At 42.5% G+C, this 16,393-nt stretch overlaps 2 protein-coding genes across 3 annotated transcripts in view; both read left to right on the top strand.

Moving 5' to 3' along the window:
- The first annotated feature begins 66 nt into the window (after positions 1–66).
- LOC124000164 (galectin-9-like) lies at positions 67–12,176 on the top strand. Of its 2 annotated transcripts, XM_046306352.1 has the most exons (11): positions 70–522; positions 1,253–1,341; positions 1,635–1,842; positions 8,891–9,016; positions 9,652–9,693; positions 9,885–9,962; positions 10,142–10,168; positions 10,358–10,408; positions 10,520–10,608; positions 11,381–11,537; positions 11,722–12,176. In XM_046306352.1, exons 1-11 carry the CDS (start codon positions 493–495, stop codon positions 11,866–11,868), a joined length of 1,044 nt encoding a protein of 347 aa, XP_046162308.1. In that variant the 5' UTR covers positions 70–492; the 3' UTR covers positions 11,869–12,176. The 2 variants fall into 2 exon arrangements, with proteins under 2 accessions (XP_046162309.1, XP_046162308.1); XM_046306353.1 differs by lacking the exon at positions 9,885–9,962 and having other exon boundaries at positions 67–522.
- Positions 12,177–15,477: 3,301 nt separating this feature from the next.
- LOC123999100 (neurofibromin-like) overlaps positions 15,478–16,393 on the top strand; it is a 67,315-nt gene continuing 66,399 nt past the window's right edge. The window contains exon 1 of the mRNA XM_046304512.1: positions 15,478–15,705. Coding sequence (XP_046160468.1) covers positions 15,646–15,705 — 60 coding nt within the window. The 5' untranslated portion in view covers positions 15,478–15,645. The remainder of the gene's footprint in view (positions 15,706–16,393) is intronic.

Genomic DNA, 16,393 nt, shown 5'->3' with positions numbered 1-16,393 from the left:
TAGGCCACTTGGTATAAAAGGTGTGCTACATTTTCGTTGCTCTCTTATCTAAGGGTCACGGTTTTCGATTGCGTGTGGAGGCATTTATGAGAAACGAAACTTACGGTGCACTGTGGAGAAATCGCTTCGCCATTTCCTATTTGCTATTCTAATAGTTTGCCTAATTCCAGTTTATTGACAAAGAAGGCAAGTCTAGTGTAGAGAATCATTGTACCATCCCTGTGAAATATATTTTCTGTAACCAAAAATATTGTATTTTCAGCAGTTTGAAGCTGGGAAAATACACAAAAACAGGAAGCATATAACTAGCGCACATATAATAGATCTACCGCTTCTTAGACTTGCTTTCAATTAGAGAGACAGATCTATAAATTCAATTTCTATGTGAATTTGGTCGGGTCGCCAAAAAAGGTGACATTGCAGCTTTACTGAAGAGAACCACATCACGTCTACGTGCTGTTTTGAACAGACAGATCAGAGCAACATTGAAGCATGCCTTTTCAACAACCCTTCTTCAATCCGGTAAGAATTCTACTTTGATATTATTCACATTTATTTCATCAGGCCCCGTTATATGTGATGTTCTGATGTCATTTTGTTCCATACTTTTGGTGTAATTTTCCCATTTTCTTTTGCAAAAGGTGTATTGTATGGTGGTAATACTGCAAATGAACTTTCAGCTTTGAATCACTCCCATATTGTGGTGATTAAAACCGAAATGAATATAGAGAACTGTTGTTTCCAATCAACCAAAATGTTGTAATTAATGTTGTTGTATTGTACTGGAACAAATTACAACAAATTATTGTGGTGACAAAATCCTGCAAGAGTTTCCTGTAGGAAAACAAGTTGTCCAATAGGATTCTGATAGAGGTAACACAAAATCCTATAGGGTTGCTTTATATGATCAAATAGGATTATTTTTGACGTTTCCAATAGGAAAAAAATAGTCCAATAGGATTCAGATAGGACTCTGATAGAGGTGTCACAAAATCCGATAGGATTGTGAGAATCCTATAGGATTCTATTGGAAATTAATCCTAAAGGATTTTTTAACTAGGAAAGAAAAGAAGAAAGGAAACCATAACCTTTTACATTGTTATTAGAAAATGCGTGATGTGGCCAGTGTGAGTGCTTAACGTTTCAAAGTCTCTATTTGCCATGTCCCTAGCTTGCCTGGCTCTTAACAGATGGTGAACAAGACTAGCTACCCAGCCCTGGACACATGTTGTTTTGTGCTCTGTGCCCCTAGAGAGTGCCGTTCACTGGCTGTATCCAGGGAGCTCTGCATGAGGGGAAGACCATCACTGTGACAGGGAGAGTCCTGCCAGGAGCCCAGAGGTAGCCCTTCCTAGAGACACACTACTTTAGCACAGTCTTGTCACTCACTATAAGCACAGAAGGGATCTTGTTTAACCTAATCATTGAATGCAATGTTTACATTTTAGCAGACTCACTTACAGTAGTAAGTGCATACATCTTCATATTTTTTTCATACTAGTCCCCCATGGGAATCGAACCCACTACCCTGGTGTTGCATGCACTACCAACTGAGCCACACAGGACAGAACATGATTGTGTAGGCCATAATTGTACATCAAAATATAATATGCCCCTTCCTTTTGTCCGTATAGGTTTCATGTGAATTTGCAATGTGGCTCAAGAGGAAATCCTGACGTAGCCCTCCACTTCAACCCCCGATATGACAGCTTCCTAGATGTTGTGATCTGCAACACCATGCAGCACTCCAAGTGGGGTTCAGAGGAGCGTGAATACTTTGCAACCATGACCCGGGGGGCCAACTTTACCCTCATGTTCCTGGTCAACAAAGATTCATATTCGGTCAGGAGATTTTTATCGCTGATGCTTAGGCTACAACATTTTTTGAATGTGGACTTATTGAATGAACCTTATCTCTAGAGCAGTTTTTTGACTGTGGACTTATTTGTGAAATTGCACATTTTTATTTGGATCCCCATTACCTAACGCCGTAATGTTAGCTAATCTCCCTGGGGTCCAACACCAATTAATAAGACATTACAAATAATTACAAATTAAGACTTTACAAACATTTAACAAGTAGACAATACAGACAATTAAAATATTTGACAGGAAACACATTTAACATTCAGTTGATGCTTTCTATTTCCTGTCCAGTCATATGGTCTATCACAGATTCTGATGCGTTTCAATAATATTCATACTGATAGAGCAATGAAGAGCTAATCTGGCAGCCCTGTTTTGAGCCATTTTGATCTTTTTTTATATCTTTCTTTGCATGTGATAGGACCAGGGATTGTGTGATAGGACCAGGGATTGTGTGATAGGACCAGGGATTGTGTGATAGGACCAGGGATTGTGTGATAGGACCAGGGATTGTGTGATAGGACCAGGGATTGTGTGATAGGACCAGGGATTGTGTGATAGGACCAGGGATTGTGTGATAGGACCAGGGATTGTGTGATAGGACCAGGGATTGTGTGATCGGACCAGGGATTGTGTGATAGGACCAGGGATTGTGTGATAGGACCAGGGATTGTGTGATAGGACCAGGGATTGTGTGATAGGACCAGGGATTGTGTGATAGGACCAGGGATTGTGCGATAGGACCAGGGATTGTGTGATAGGATCAGGGATTGTGTGATAGGACCAGGGATTGTGTGATAGGACCAGGGATTGACCATATAACTGGACAGTACTGGACAGTACTCTAAGTGTGTTAGGACCAGGGATTGACCATATAACTGGACAGTACTCTAAGTGTGTTAGGACCAGGGATTGACCATATAACTGGACAGTACTCTAAGTGTGATAGGACCAGGGATTGTGTGTTAGGACCAGGGATTGACCATATAACTGGACACTACTCTAAGTGTGATAGGACCAGGGATTGTGTGTTAGGACCAGGGATTGACCATAGAACTGGACACTACTGGACAGTATTCTAAGTGTGTTAGGACCAGGGAATGACCATATAACTGGACAGTACTCTAAGTGTGATAGGACCAGGGATTGTGTGATAGGACCAGGGATTGACCATAGAACTGGACACTACTGGACAGTACTCTAAGTGTGTTAGGACCAGGGAATGACCATATAACTGGACAGTACTCTAAGTGTGATAGGACCAGGGATTGTGTGTTAGGACCAGGGATTGACCATATAACTGGACACTACTGGACAGTACTCTAAGTGTGTTAGGACCAGGGAATGACCATATAACTGGACAGTACTCTAAGTGTGATAGGACCAGGGATTGTGTGATAGGACCAGGGATTGACCATAGAACTGGACAGTACTGGACAGTACTCTAAGTGTGTTAGGACCAGGGAATGACCATATAACTGGACAGTACTGGACAGTACTCTAAGTGTGTTAGGACCAGGGAATGACCATATAACTGGACAGTACTGGACAGTACTCTAAGTGTGATAGGACCAGGGATTGACCTGATTCAGAGTGCTAGATGTTACATACTCTGAACATGTTCTAGTAACAGCAATTCCCCTACCCGTAATAACAATATTATCTATGTGTTCTGACCATGATAAACCTGCGCCTGTCGTTTTTTTTCTTCTCACTTGCGTTCTATTCATCGACAAATTCAATTGGGAATCATCAGCAAGCATATATCTTGAAACAAATACAATACACTTAGTTTTAGAAACGTTCAACACCAATTTGTTCATATCAACCCACTCAGACACCATTCTTAGTTCAGAACTCAGTACATCTGTTAGCTCATTACATTCTGATGCTGCTATACATTGTAGAGTCATCAGCATACATTACCACTCTTGCTTTGTTCATCACCGAAGATAAATCATTAGTAAAGATAGAGTAGATAAGGGGGCCTAGACAGCGTCCTTGAGGAACACCACAGTGTGTATCTTTAGTGTTTGAAAGGTTACCATTAAATAACACGTTTTGCCTTCTCCTGGATAGATAGCTTTCCATCTACGATAGAGCTGCAGACTTGAAACCATAACATTTGTGTTTAGCTAGTAACAGTTCATGATCAATTACATCAAAAGCAGCACTGAAATCTAGCAACACTGCACCAACTAACTTCCTGTCATCCATACTCTTTAACCAATCATCTGTCATTTGTGCTAAGGACGTACCCGTAGAATGAAATCAAATCAAACTTGATTTGCCACATGCACCGTGAAATGCTTACTTACAAGCCCTTAACCAACAGTGCAGTTCAAGAAGAAGAAAATGTTTACCAAGTAGGCTAAAATAAAAGTTAATAATAAAATGTAACACAAGAAGAATAACAAGGCTATATACAGGGGGAACCGTTACCGAGTCAGTGTGCAGGGGTACAGGGGCTAGTTGAGGTAATCTGTACATGTAGGTGGGGGCAAAGTGACTATGCATAGGTAACAAACAAGCAGTGAGTAGCAGCAGTGTACGGGGGGGGGGGGGGTCGATGTAAATTGTCCAGTGGTGATTTTTAAGAATTGTTCAGCATTCTTATGGTTTGGGGGTAGAAGCTGTTGAGGAGCCTTTTGGTCCTAGACTTGACGCTCCGGTACCGCTTGCCGTGCGGTAGCAGAGAGAACAGTCTATAACGTGGGTGACTGGAGTCTCTGACAATTTTATGGGCTTTCCTCTGACACCGTCTATTATATAGGTCCTAGGTGGCAGGAAGCTTGCCCTAGGGCTGTACTTGGCTGTTCGCACTACCCTCTGTAGCGCCTTACGGTCAGATGCGGAGCAGTTTCCATTGCGGAGATGCAACGGTCAGGATGCTCTCGATGGTGCAGCTGTAGAACCTTTTGAGGATCTGGGGACCCATGACAAATCTTTTCAATCTCCTGAGGGGGGAAAGGTTTTGTCGTGCACTTTTCACAACTGTCTTGGTATGTTTGGACCATGATAGTTCGTTGGTGATGTGGACACCAAGGAACTTTAAAGTCGCTCCACTACAGCCCCGTCGATGTTAATGGGGGCCTGTTCGACCCGCCTTTTCCTGTAGTCCACGATCAGCTCCTTTGTATTTCTCACATTGAGGGAGAGGTTGTTGTCCTGGCACCACACTGACAGTTCTCTGACCTCCCTATAAGCTGTCTCATCATTGTTGGTGATCAGGCCAATCACTGTTGTGTCGTCAGCAAATTTAATGATGGTGTTGGAGTCATGTTTGGCAACGCAGTCGTGAGTGAACAGGGATTACAGGAGGGGACTAAGTACACACCCCTGAGGGGCCCCAGTGTTAAGGATCAGTGTGGCAGACGTGTTGTTGCCTACTCTTACCACCTGGGGGAGGCCCATCAGGAAGTCCAGGATCCAGTTGCAGAGGGAGTTGTTTAGTCCCAGAGTCCTTAGCTTAGTGATGAGCTCCGTGGGCACTATGGTGTTGAACACTGAGCTGTAGTCGATGAACAGCATTCTCACATAGGTGTTCCTTTTATCCAGGTGAGAAAGGGCGGTGTGGAGTGCGATTGAGATTGCGTCATCTGTGGATCTGTTGGGGCAGTATGCGAATTTGAGTGTGTCTAGGGTGTCAGGAAGGATGCTGTTGATGTGAGCCATGACCAGCCTTTCAAAGCACTTCATGACTACTGACGTGAGTGCCACGGGGCGATAATCATTTAGGCAGGTTACTTTCGCTTCCTTGGGCACAGGGACAATGGTGGTCTGCTTGAAACATGTATAGCCATGTCCAAAAGTTTTGAGAATGACATAAATATTAATTTCCACCAAGTTTGTGCTTCAAGTGTCTTTGGATATTTACAAGTATTTCATGTTTCAAAGGCTTTTCTTGACAATTACATGAACTTGATGCCAAGAGTCAATATTTGCAGTCTTTTTTCAAGACCTCTGCAATCCACCCTGGCATGCTGTCAATTAACTTCCGGGCCACATCCGACTGATGGTAGCCCATTCTTGCATAATCAATGCTTGGAGTTTGTCAGAATTTGTGGGTTTTTGTTTGTCCACCCGTGTCTTGAGGATTGACAACAATGGGATTAAGGTCTGGGGATTTTCCTGGCCACGGACCCAAAATATTGATGTTTTTTGTTCCCCGAGCCACTTAGTTATCACTTTTGCCTTATGGCAAGGTGCTCCATCATGCTGTAAAAGGCATTGTTGATCACCAAACTGTTCCTAGATGGTTGGGAGAAGTTTCTCTCGGAGGATGTATTGGTACCATTCTTTATTCATGGCTGTGTTCTTAGGCAAAATTGTGAGGGAGCACACTCCCTTGGCTGAGACCCCACACATGAATGATGTCAGGATGCTTTACTGTTGGCATGACACAGGACTGATGGCAGCGCACACCTTGTCTTCTCCGGATAAGCTTTTTTCCGGATGCCCCAACAATCGGAAAGGGGATTCATCAGAGAAAATGACTTTACCCCAGTCCTCAGCAGTCCAATCCCTGTACCTTTTGCAGAATATCAGTCTGTCCCTGATGTTTTTCCTGGACAGAAGTGGCTTCCTTCCTGCCCTTCTGGACACCAGGCCATCCTCCAAAAGTCTTAGCCTTACTGTATGTGCAGATGCACTCACACCTGCCTGCTACCATTCCTGAGCAAGCTCTGTACTGGGGGTGCCCCGATCCCGCAGCTGAATCAACTTTAGGAGACGGTCCTGGTGCTTTCTGGACTTTCTTGGCCGCGTTGAAGCCTTCTTCACAACCATTGAATTCAACTGCTCTCCTTGAATTTCTTGATAATCTGATAAATGGTTGATTTAGGTGCAATCTTACTGGCAGCAATATCCTTGCTGGTGAAGCCCTTTTTGTGCAATGCAATGATGACGGCACGTGTTTCCTTGCAGGTAACCAAGTTTGACAGAGGAAGAACAATGATTCCAAGCACCACCCTCCTTTTGAAGCTTCCAGTCTGTTATTCAAACTCAATCAGAATGACAGAGTGATCTCCAGCCTTGTCCTCAACAACACTCATACCTGTGTTAATGAGAGAATCCCTGACATGATGTCAGCTGGTCCTTTTGTGGCAGGGCTGAAATACAGTGGAAGTGTATGGCGAAGAGGGACTTTGCAATTAATTGCAATTCATCTGATCACTCTTCATAACACTCTGGAGTATATTCAAATTGCCATCATACAAACTGAGGCAGCAGACTTTGTGAAAATTATTAGTTGTGTCATTCTCAAAACTTTTGGCCACGACTGTAGGTATTACAGACTCGGTCAGGGAGAGGTTGAAAATGTCAGTGAAGACACTTGACAGTTGGTCCGCACATGCTTTGAGTACACGTCCTGCTAATCAGTTTGGCCCAGCTGCTTTGTGAATGTTGACTTGTTTAAAGGTTTTGTTCACATCGGCTACCTAGAGCGTTATCACACAGTCATCCAGAACAGCTGGTGCTTTCGTGCATGCTTCAGTGTTGCTTGCCTCGAAGCCAGCATAAAAGTTATTTAGCTCCTCTGGTAGGCTCGCGTCACTGGTCAGCTCATGTCTGGGTTTCCCTTTGTAGTCCGTAATAGTTTTCAAGCCATGCCACATCCAATGAGCGTCAGAGCCGGTGTAGTAGGATTCAATCTTAATCCTGTATTGATGCTTTAAAGCATCTGAGGATTTCTTATAAGCGTCTGGATTGGTCTCCTGCTCCTTGAAAGAGGCAGCTCTCGCCTTTAGCTCAATGCAGATGTTGCTTGTAATCCATGGCTTCTGGTTGGGATATGTACGTACAGTCAATGTGGGGATGACGTCATCGATGCACTTATTGATGAAGCCAATGACTGAGGTGGTGTATTCCTCAATGCCATTGGATGAATCCCGGAACATATTCCAGTCTGTGCTAGCAGTCCTGTAGTGTAGCATCCGCGTCATCTGACCACTTCTGTATTGCGAGAGTCACTGGTACTACCTGCTTTAGTTTTTCCTTGTAAGCAGGAATCAGGAGGATAGAATTGTGGTCATATTTGCCAAATGTAGGGCGGGGGAGAGCTTTGTATGCATCTCTGTGTGTGGAGTAAGGGTGGTCTATGTTTTTTTCCCCTCTGGTTGCACATGTGACGTGCTGGTAAAAATTAGGTAAAACGGATTTAAGTTTGCCTGCATTCAAGTCTCCGGCCACTAGGAGAGCCGCTTCTGGGTTAGCATTTTCTCCTTTGCTTATGACCTTATAGAATTGGTTGAGAGCGGTCTTAGTGCTAGCTTTGCTTTGTGGTGGTAAATAGACGGCTACAAAGAATGCCCTTCTTTGTATGCATGCTGGAAAACCGTTATCAGGCCATTACATGAGAAATAATCCTGGATTTGTACAGATACCATTTTTTCCAATAATTTACTTAACACAGGCAGCAAGCTTTAAGAACGACTATTAGGACCAGTGAATGCAGATTTTTTTATCCTTATGTAGTGGAATAACTTTTGACTCTTTCCAGACTTCTGGACACACCCCATACATCAAGCACTTAATAAAAATATGAGAGATTGGGGTAGATATTTGGTTAGCTGTAAGTAAGCAATTTGGTGTCAAGATTATCTGTACCAGGTGACTTATCCGAAAGAGACAACAGCATCCTTTCTACCTCTGCCCTTTCTACTTGGTGAAATTCGAACATGCATTGCCTCTCCTTCATGATCCAATCTTTTATAAGGGTATATGACATGGAGTCATCAGTTGGAATCATAGCGTTCCTATTGAATTGAACATTTTCTCTAGAGCAGTTTTTTTTGACTGGATTTATTACATTTCTCTAGAGCATAAAGTATCATAACTATTCACTTATTTATTATTTTTCCTCCATGTGCCATTGGTTTCCCACTGGAGCCACCCATACTGTACGTAAAATGTACTGTATGCATGCATAACTGTAAGTCGCTTTGGATAAAAGCGTCTGCTAAATGGCATATATTATATTATATATAATTTTTTGTCTCTCCTAAATCCTGTTTTATCCCAGATTATTGTGAATGGTGCCCTCTTCATGGAGTACCTGCACCGCCTCTCGTTCTCCAGAGTGGACACCATCTCTGTGGATGGGGGAGTGGAAGTCCAGTCTATTGCCTTCTCCAACCCTGCAGTCACAGTGAGTATCTGACAGGTCCTCCTCATTGGAGAATATAGTTCATTTTCGTGTTCAGTAGGATCAGCTTTGAGCAAGCAACTGGACAAATTTGCTAATCTTAATCAGTTGTCTGGAATGCAACCAAGTGGGCAAAAGTAGTTGCAGTGGTCATGGTCAGGTGGTGTAATGATTGTAAAAGGATGCTTTAGACATATTTTTGGCATCCAGAAAAACGGAGTTCCCCCAGTTCCCTTTCCTGCAGACAAATGACCTAGTGGCCTCATGGATGGAATGCTATTCATATTTTTCATAATTTTTTAATGAATAAAATAAAAAAAAGCCCATGTAGACTTTGGATGGTCTAGAGGAGATCAGGCTTGCAGATTCAGTGCCTCTTTTTAAATCCATGTTGAAGACACACTTATATAAAGATCTTTTAATGTTTGATTTTAATTAGCTATCTTTTTTCATTGTCGTTCCTCCAGTCTTTATTTCTTTATTAGTACTTTTATTTTATGATGTGAAGCACTTTGGTACCTGTATTGAAACGTGCTATACAAGTTATCATCAATATTCAGACTTGCATGTGCTGACTAAGAGAGTCTGTTCATATCCTATACATAGAAATGAAATGTTATGTCCTGTCTTTTCTCCAGTCACCTCCTCCCCAACCAGGATATCCTGGCCATCCACACAGTGTGAGTATTCTTATATGACAGACTCATGAACAGGATTCTTAGTTATACAAGTTAAAAACATATTATATTTGGAGTTATTTCAAGAATAAGGTCTGGAAACACTTATAATTAGTAATAAACCCAGTACTACATATCTGGCTTCACAAAACAGTAGCATAGGTCATAATCCAAGATGGACAATTTATTTACAGGGTCAACGAAACCGAAATAGATCTCGTCAAAGCAAAACTGGCCCCCAAACTCCTCCTCAAGGGTGTAATGCCACACAGGTAGATTCTACCATGCTGTGTTGACAGCTCATTTCGTGTATTTCACTTTTTTCTGGCGGTGGTTGTTTTAGTAAGGTGACTGCATTTCATTCCATTCAATCAACGTTAGCTTTGAGGGTAGATTTAGCTTGCTTTCCTTGTTAAGATTGATATATATTTGACAACTGTCTGTTTTGTAGGCTTTCTCAGCTGCAGGATTTCTTCAGGTCAGTTGCATTCCAATGAATCAACTTTTCAAGGTTTAAAATGTGTAGATAGAGGCCAATATTAGGAATTGCATTGAAGTTTGATAAATCTTTATCTATATAAATGAATGTTAATAAAATTAAGTTCTGACAAGCTTAAAGTAGTTTTTTTTGTAGAGACTGTAGTGATGCATAATGTTTATTTTATAGGCACCCCCTCCATACACTGCCCAGCCTCCATACTCCCCCAAGCCGTCCTTTGTAAGCACCCCTTCTTTAACCCACAGACTAATTGCAGACTGCATAATTACATTAATTTCTGTATCGAAACAGATTATTGGGTTGACATGGTGATGGATCCTTTGTCCTCAGGTTGTGCCGTATAAAAACATAATGGCAGGTGGACTTTACCCAGGCAGAAACATCACCATCCAGGGTGTGGTCAACCACAACGCTGATAAGTAAGCAACTTACTCAATTTGAGCACATCTTACATAATGCATTTGCTTCACCTGCTATGGGTCAGAGTTGGTACTATGAATTGTATGCCTGTACATTACAGACAATACAAATTAATAGTAAGGAAAAGGTCCTCGTTTGATTAGCCTGTCACCCACCAAATAATTTATTTCACGATTGTGTAACACTCACCAGCAGAGTCCAGAAAAGTTCTCCCTCTCTACAAGCAGTACATTACAGAGCTATACAGTATTATGAGCCAGGTTGTTTGGGTCCTGGATGCTGATTGGCTAAAAATGCATTTCAGCCTTGTTTATATCAGACAATATACCACAGGTTTGAGGCAAAAATACTTGTTTACTGTTCTAGCTTATGTTAGTACCCAGTTTATATAATAGTAATAAGGCACCTCGGGTTTGTGGTATATGGACAATATACCACGGCTAAGGGCTGTGTCCAGGCACTCTGCTTCGTATCGTGCATAAGAACAGCCCTTAGCCGTGGTATATTTAAGCAAGACCCAAGTAAGTGTGGTATATGGCCAATATAGGGCTGTTCTTATGCACCACGCAACATGGAGTGCCTGGACACAGCCCTTAGCCGTGGTATATTAGCCGTGTACCACAAACCCAGAGGTGCCTTATTGATATTATAAACTGGTTACCTCTGTACACCTTTTCCACCATCTACCACAGAGCATTCGTTTAATGGGTAATCTAACCTGACATTCCTGGTCAAGCCTTATAACCATGATTATGGTTCGCATGGTTCTAGGTTCTGTATCAACCTGCGTTTCAACTCGGGGGTGGCGTTCCACTTCAACCCCAGGTTCAATGAGAACGTTGTAGTTCGTAACAGTCTCCTGAAGGAACAGTGGGGTCCAGAGGAAAGGACAGGTGGCATGCCCTTCTACAGAGGCCAACCTTTTACGGTATAAACTCCATTATAGCTAACTGCATACTGTAGGATGGAACAAGTAAATATATTTTAACAGACATTTGCGTTGTGCATTGACAACAATTTCAGCTGAAATGCATCTGAATGTGTTTTAGTTCAATGATATCGTATGCTTTCACTTGGATGAGCTCAGCACTCATTCAGGCCCTGTGTTTCAGGTGATCATCATGTGTGATACCCAATGCTACAGGGTGATGGTGAATGGAGCCCTGATGTTCAGCTACAACCACCGCCACTTCCTTTTCCAGCAGATTGATATTCTAGAGGTGGAGGGGGACGTGAGCCTGTCCGCTGTGCTGGTCTGAGTTACAAACACACTGAGGTCAAAGTTCAGCGATAGTAGGGTCTGATCAGTCAGTGCATTATCTCAAATTATGTGTGAGAAATCATGTCTTATGTGTCTGTGTGTGGCCATTTTCTGTATTGAAAAACTGTGGCATTTTACTGTGTTGCTGATGGTAAGATGTTTTACATTTCTCTCTTCCATAAACAATTATAGGAAATATTGTCTTCTATTGATCATATTCCAGATAGCCCACATGATACCTGCTGTATGTCTGTGCTTTCTGTCACAACAATGTTTCCACAGCAAATAAACAGCAATATATTGGAACTAAGATGTTGTCATAATTCTACATCACCGCTAGGGGGCAGAGAGGTTCTGGTAAAATGAATAACTTGGCCCTGTTTTAGATTGTAGTGGGAAGGTTCAGATTTTATATTAAAGCATTCTAAGGATTTTCACCAAGTAAATACTGATGACATGAATGGTGTTGTGGATCATTATAATTACATGAAGTGCATTCGAATGACTGTGCACTCAGGGAGTTCCAGGTGGTTAGAAGTAGGCTTGTAGACCGGTTGACAGTGCTTTGACTGGGTCTCGGGATGTATGGACTGATACGCACCTACAGATTCACCTCACTTGCTGCTACAAGAAGGCGGTACAGATTCACCTCACTTGCTGCTACAAAAAGGCTGTACAGATTCACCTCACTTGGTGCTACAAGCAAGGGGTACAGATTCACCTCACTTGATGCTACAAGAAGAGGGTACAAATTCACCTCACTTGCTGCTACAAGAAGGCGGTACAGATTAACCTCACTTGCTGCTACAAGAAGGCTGTACAGATTCACCTCACTTGCTGCTACAAGAAGGCGGTACAGATTCACCTCACTTGCTGCTACAAGAAGGCTGTACAGATTCACCTCACTTGGTGCTACAAGCAAGCGGTACAGATTCACCTCACTTGGTGCTACAAGCAAGCGGTACAGATTCACCTCACTTGATGCTACAAGCAATCTGAAGCAATCAGTTAGGCTTTTGGATATATATATATTTTTCTCTCACTAAGACTGCCTCTTAGCAACTGCTTTCACATGTAGGCCTCCACTTACTGTCCTTGCCATCCTAACTGCCTGCAGTGGCAGCACCAAGCATTTTTCACTGGGGTAGCTTGGTCATTGTGTAGGGGTGCTTGCAATCTACAGTGTACATGATTGCATATACGCAAAACGTATTTCTTGGTGCTAATGGGAGTGCTAGGCCTATTCTTGAGGGGGCTTCAGCACCGTTTTGCCTCGCCCTGGTGCCGTCCATGACTACATGATTGTACCAAAATGATGTAGACCAGTGCTGCACAAGCTAGACTTTCTTTCTATGCAAAAAAAGATAACTGTTCAACATTCTTTAGATAATTGAAATGAATTAATTGTGCAGCAATTCTTTCTGAAGTGGCACAGGGTCAAAGCAGGGCAACTTGACATGTCAACACATTTGAATGGCAAATTTAAGTACATTAGGACTGATATCTTATCCACCAGGATTTTATTTGGCCCTCCAGAAAAATATTTTTCAAAGGGACTATCTGCTAAGAGATCATTTATAGGTAAGCTGTTTATATAGGCTTACTTTCTTAACTATTAATACTGAATTCTTGCCTGAGAGAAAAGGGAAGGACAATAATAAATTGTTACATAACAGTTTAGAATACCAGCACATATTGCCAGATGAAGGACTGGAATCCTATCATATTGTACAAGTTTCAACTGATGATGTAGGCCTACACTATAAGGGATTGCTAACTTATCTAAACTCAGCAAAAAAAAGAAACGTCCTCTCACTGTCAACTGTGTTTATTTTCAGCAAACTTAACATGCATCAATATTTGTATGAACATAACAAGATTCTACAACTGAGACAAACTGAACAGGTTCCACAGACATGTGACTAACATAAATTGAATAATGTGTCCCTGAACAAAGGGGAGGGGGGGGGGTTAAGTCAAAAGTAACAATCAGAATCTGGTGTGGCCACCAGCTGCATTAAGTACTGCAGTGCATCTCCTCCTCAAGGACTGAGGAGTTCTTGCTGTGAGATGTTACCCCACTCTTCCTGCAAGTTCCCGGACATTTCTGGGGGGGGGGGAATGGCCCTAGCCCTCATCCTTTGATCCAACAGGTCCCAGATGTGCTCAATGAGAGTGAGATCCGGGCTCTTTCGCTGGCCAACATTCCTGTCTTACAGGAAATCACGCACAGAACGAGCAATATGGCTGGTGGCATTGTCATGCTGGAGTGTCATGTCAGGATGAGCCTGCAGGAAGGATACCACATGAGAGAGGAGGATGTGTTCCCTGTAACGCACAGTGTTGAGATTGCCTGCAGTGACAACAAGTGCAGTCTGATGATGCTTTGACACACCGCCCCAGACCATGACTCCAGACCATGACTTCAATCTCCAAATCGATCCCGCTCCAGAGTATAGGCCTCGGTGTAATGTTCATCAATTTGAGAATAAACGTAAATCCGACCATCACCCCTGGTGAGACAAAACTGTGAATCAGTGAAAAGCACTTTTTGCCAGTCCTGTCTGGTCCAGCGACGGTGGGTTTGTGTCCATAGGCGACACTGTTGCCAGTGATGTCTGGTGAGGACCTGCCTTACAACAGGCCTACAAGCCCTCAGTCCAGACTCTCTCAATCTTTGCGGACAGTCTGAGCACTGATGGAGGGATTGTGCGTTCCTGGTGTAACTCGGGCAGTTGTTGTTGCCATCCTGTACCTGTCCCGCAGGTGCCATTTATTGCCCTGACCACATCTGCAGTCCTCATGCCTCCTTGCAGCATGCCTAAGGCACATTCACACAGATGAGCAGGGAACCTGGGCATCTTCCTTTTGGTATTTTTCAGAGTCAGTAAAAAGGCCTCTTCAGTGTCCCAAGTTTATATAACTGTGACCTTAATTGCATACCGTCTGTAAGCTGTTAGTGTCTTAACAACCGCTCCACATATGCATGTTCATGAATTGTTTATGGTTCATTGAACAAGCATGGGAAACAGTATTTAAACCCTTAAGTTATTCAGATTTTTACAAATTATCTTTGAAAGACAGGGTCCTGAAAAAGGTTAGCTACAGAGTTTAACTACTGTTATTATGCATTTGGTTTTAACGGCAAAATATTTCTGTCTCTGTTTCTTCTGTATCTAAAATCCTAAGGCAGTGTGACCTCACCAGTTTGTTATCTAAAACCTGTCATTGATGAAAACACACGGCATTGGTCCAATGTCCCTTTTTTTGTATTCATACTGGACGCTGTAAAGATTCTTGCAACGCACGCGCAGTAGCTGCTCCTCAAAACAGCATCAGTGCCTGCTTCATTGAGGTTGTCCCTAGTTACCACAGCCAGAAATTCAGTGGCTCTATCGTAACAATTCATGAAAACAAAAATTCGCTTTTTTGTCTTAAAGTAAGGTTACGGTTCAGCATACGGTTATCAGTATGGTTAAGGGTAAGGCTTACGTTAAAAAAAAAACAGATTTAAAGAAAATAAATTGTAGAAATAGGCGGGGTTTATCCATAATTATGACATTGTGGCTGTGGTAACTAATGACGACTGTTCATTGAGAAGGAGGATTCAAACTTCCGGTTCTGTCATGGGGATATTGTTGTGTGTCTGATAAAAGAAAGAAAAAATAACCCCATCAACATCGGAATTTGAGGATTAACTGGTTGAAAATAGCAAAGGAATCATTATTTATACGGATAATTCAAGTGGCCCATCGCGGCTCGCACCCGGCCGGCCATGGCGGCGCATAAACCCGTGGAATGGGTTCAGGCCGTAATTAGTAGATTCGACGAGCAGGTAAGAATAACACATCGTATCAGAAATTGTGCCTCTGCTTTTTCCCCAGTAACATCATAGAGGTCGTGGGTTTAGCGACAAGATCATTTAAAGAAAGCTGCACTGTCATGAGTGGTATGTTTTGAGCCGATCTAGAATTTATAGTTCTCCTGCAGAGCCGCATCATCACACAGGAGCAAGTGACAGCGACAGAGAGAGAGAGGACGAAATAACACATGGACCAATTCTGTCCCTAACATTTGAAATAGCATTTAAAATCCCTTTGAATGAAACCACGAGGATGTAGTCTCAATATATAAACAAAGGAATCGACAGAACACGCCTCTTACTGTCAAGAAGGAGGAACTAACTAAATGTTGAATTGGGCAGCGAGCTGCTAGCTTGCGTGGTTATTACTGTAATCCATTCCGCTTCTGCCAATAACACTGTGCTACCTATCTCGCCACTGCGAGCCTTGTCGCTAGCCAGCTTGTCAACTCGAAGCAAGTGTCCAGTAATTAGTGTGTTCATGTCATTTCCATTAACTAATAGCCTCACCTTGGACTACAAAGCACTGTTTCTTTATAGCCACTTAGCCACTACAGTAGCTAGCTGCTAAATATTACTAAACAAAAATATAAACGCAACAATTTCAAAGATTTTACTGAGTTTCAGTTCGTATAAGGATATCAGTCAATTAAGATATAGG

The sequence above is a fragment of the Oncorhynchus gorbuscha genome, linkage group LG16, assembly GCF_021184085.1.
Source record: "Oncorhynchus gorbuscha isolate QuinsamMale2020 ecotype Even-year linkage group LG16, OgorEven_v1.0, whole genome shotgun sequence".
Taxonomy (NCBI): Eukaryota; Metazoa; Chordata; class Actinopteri; order Salmoniformes; family Salmonidae; genus Oncorhynchus; species Oncorhynchus gorbuscha.
The sequence above is the reverse complement of the archived record's forward strand: the minus strand, read 5'-3'. Positions and strand labels throughout refer to the sequence as shown.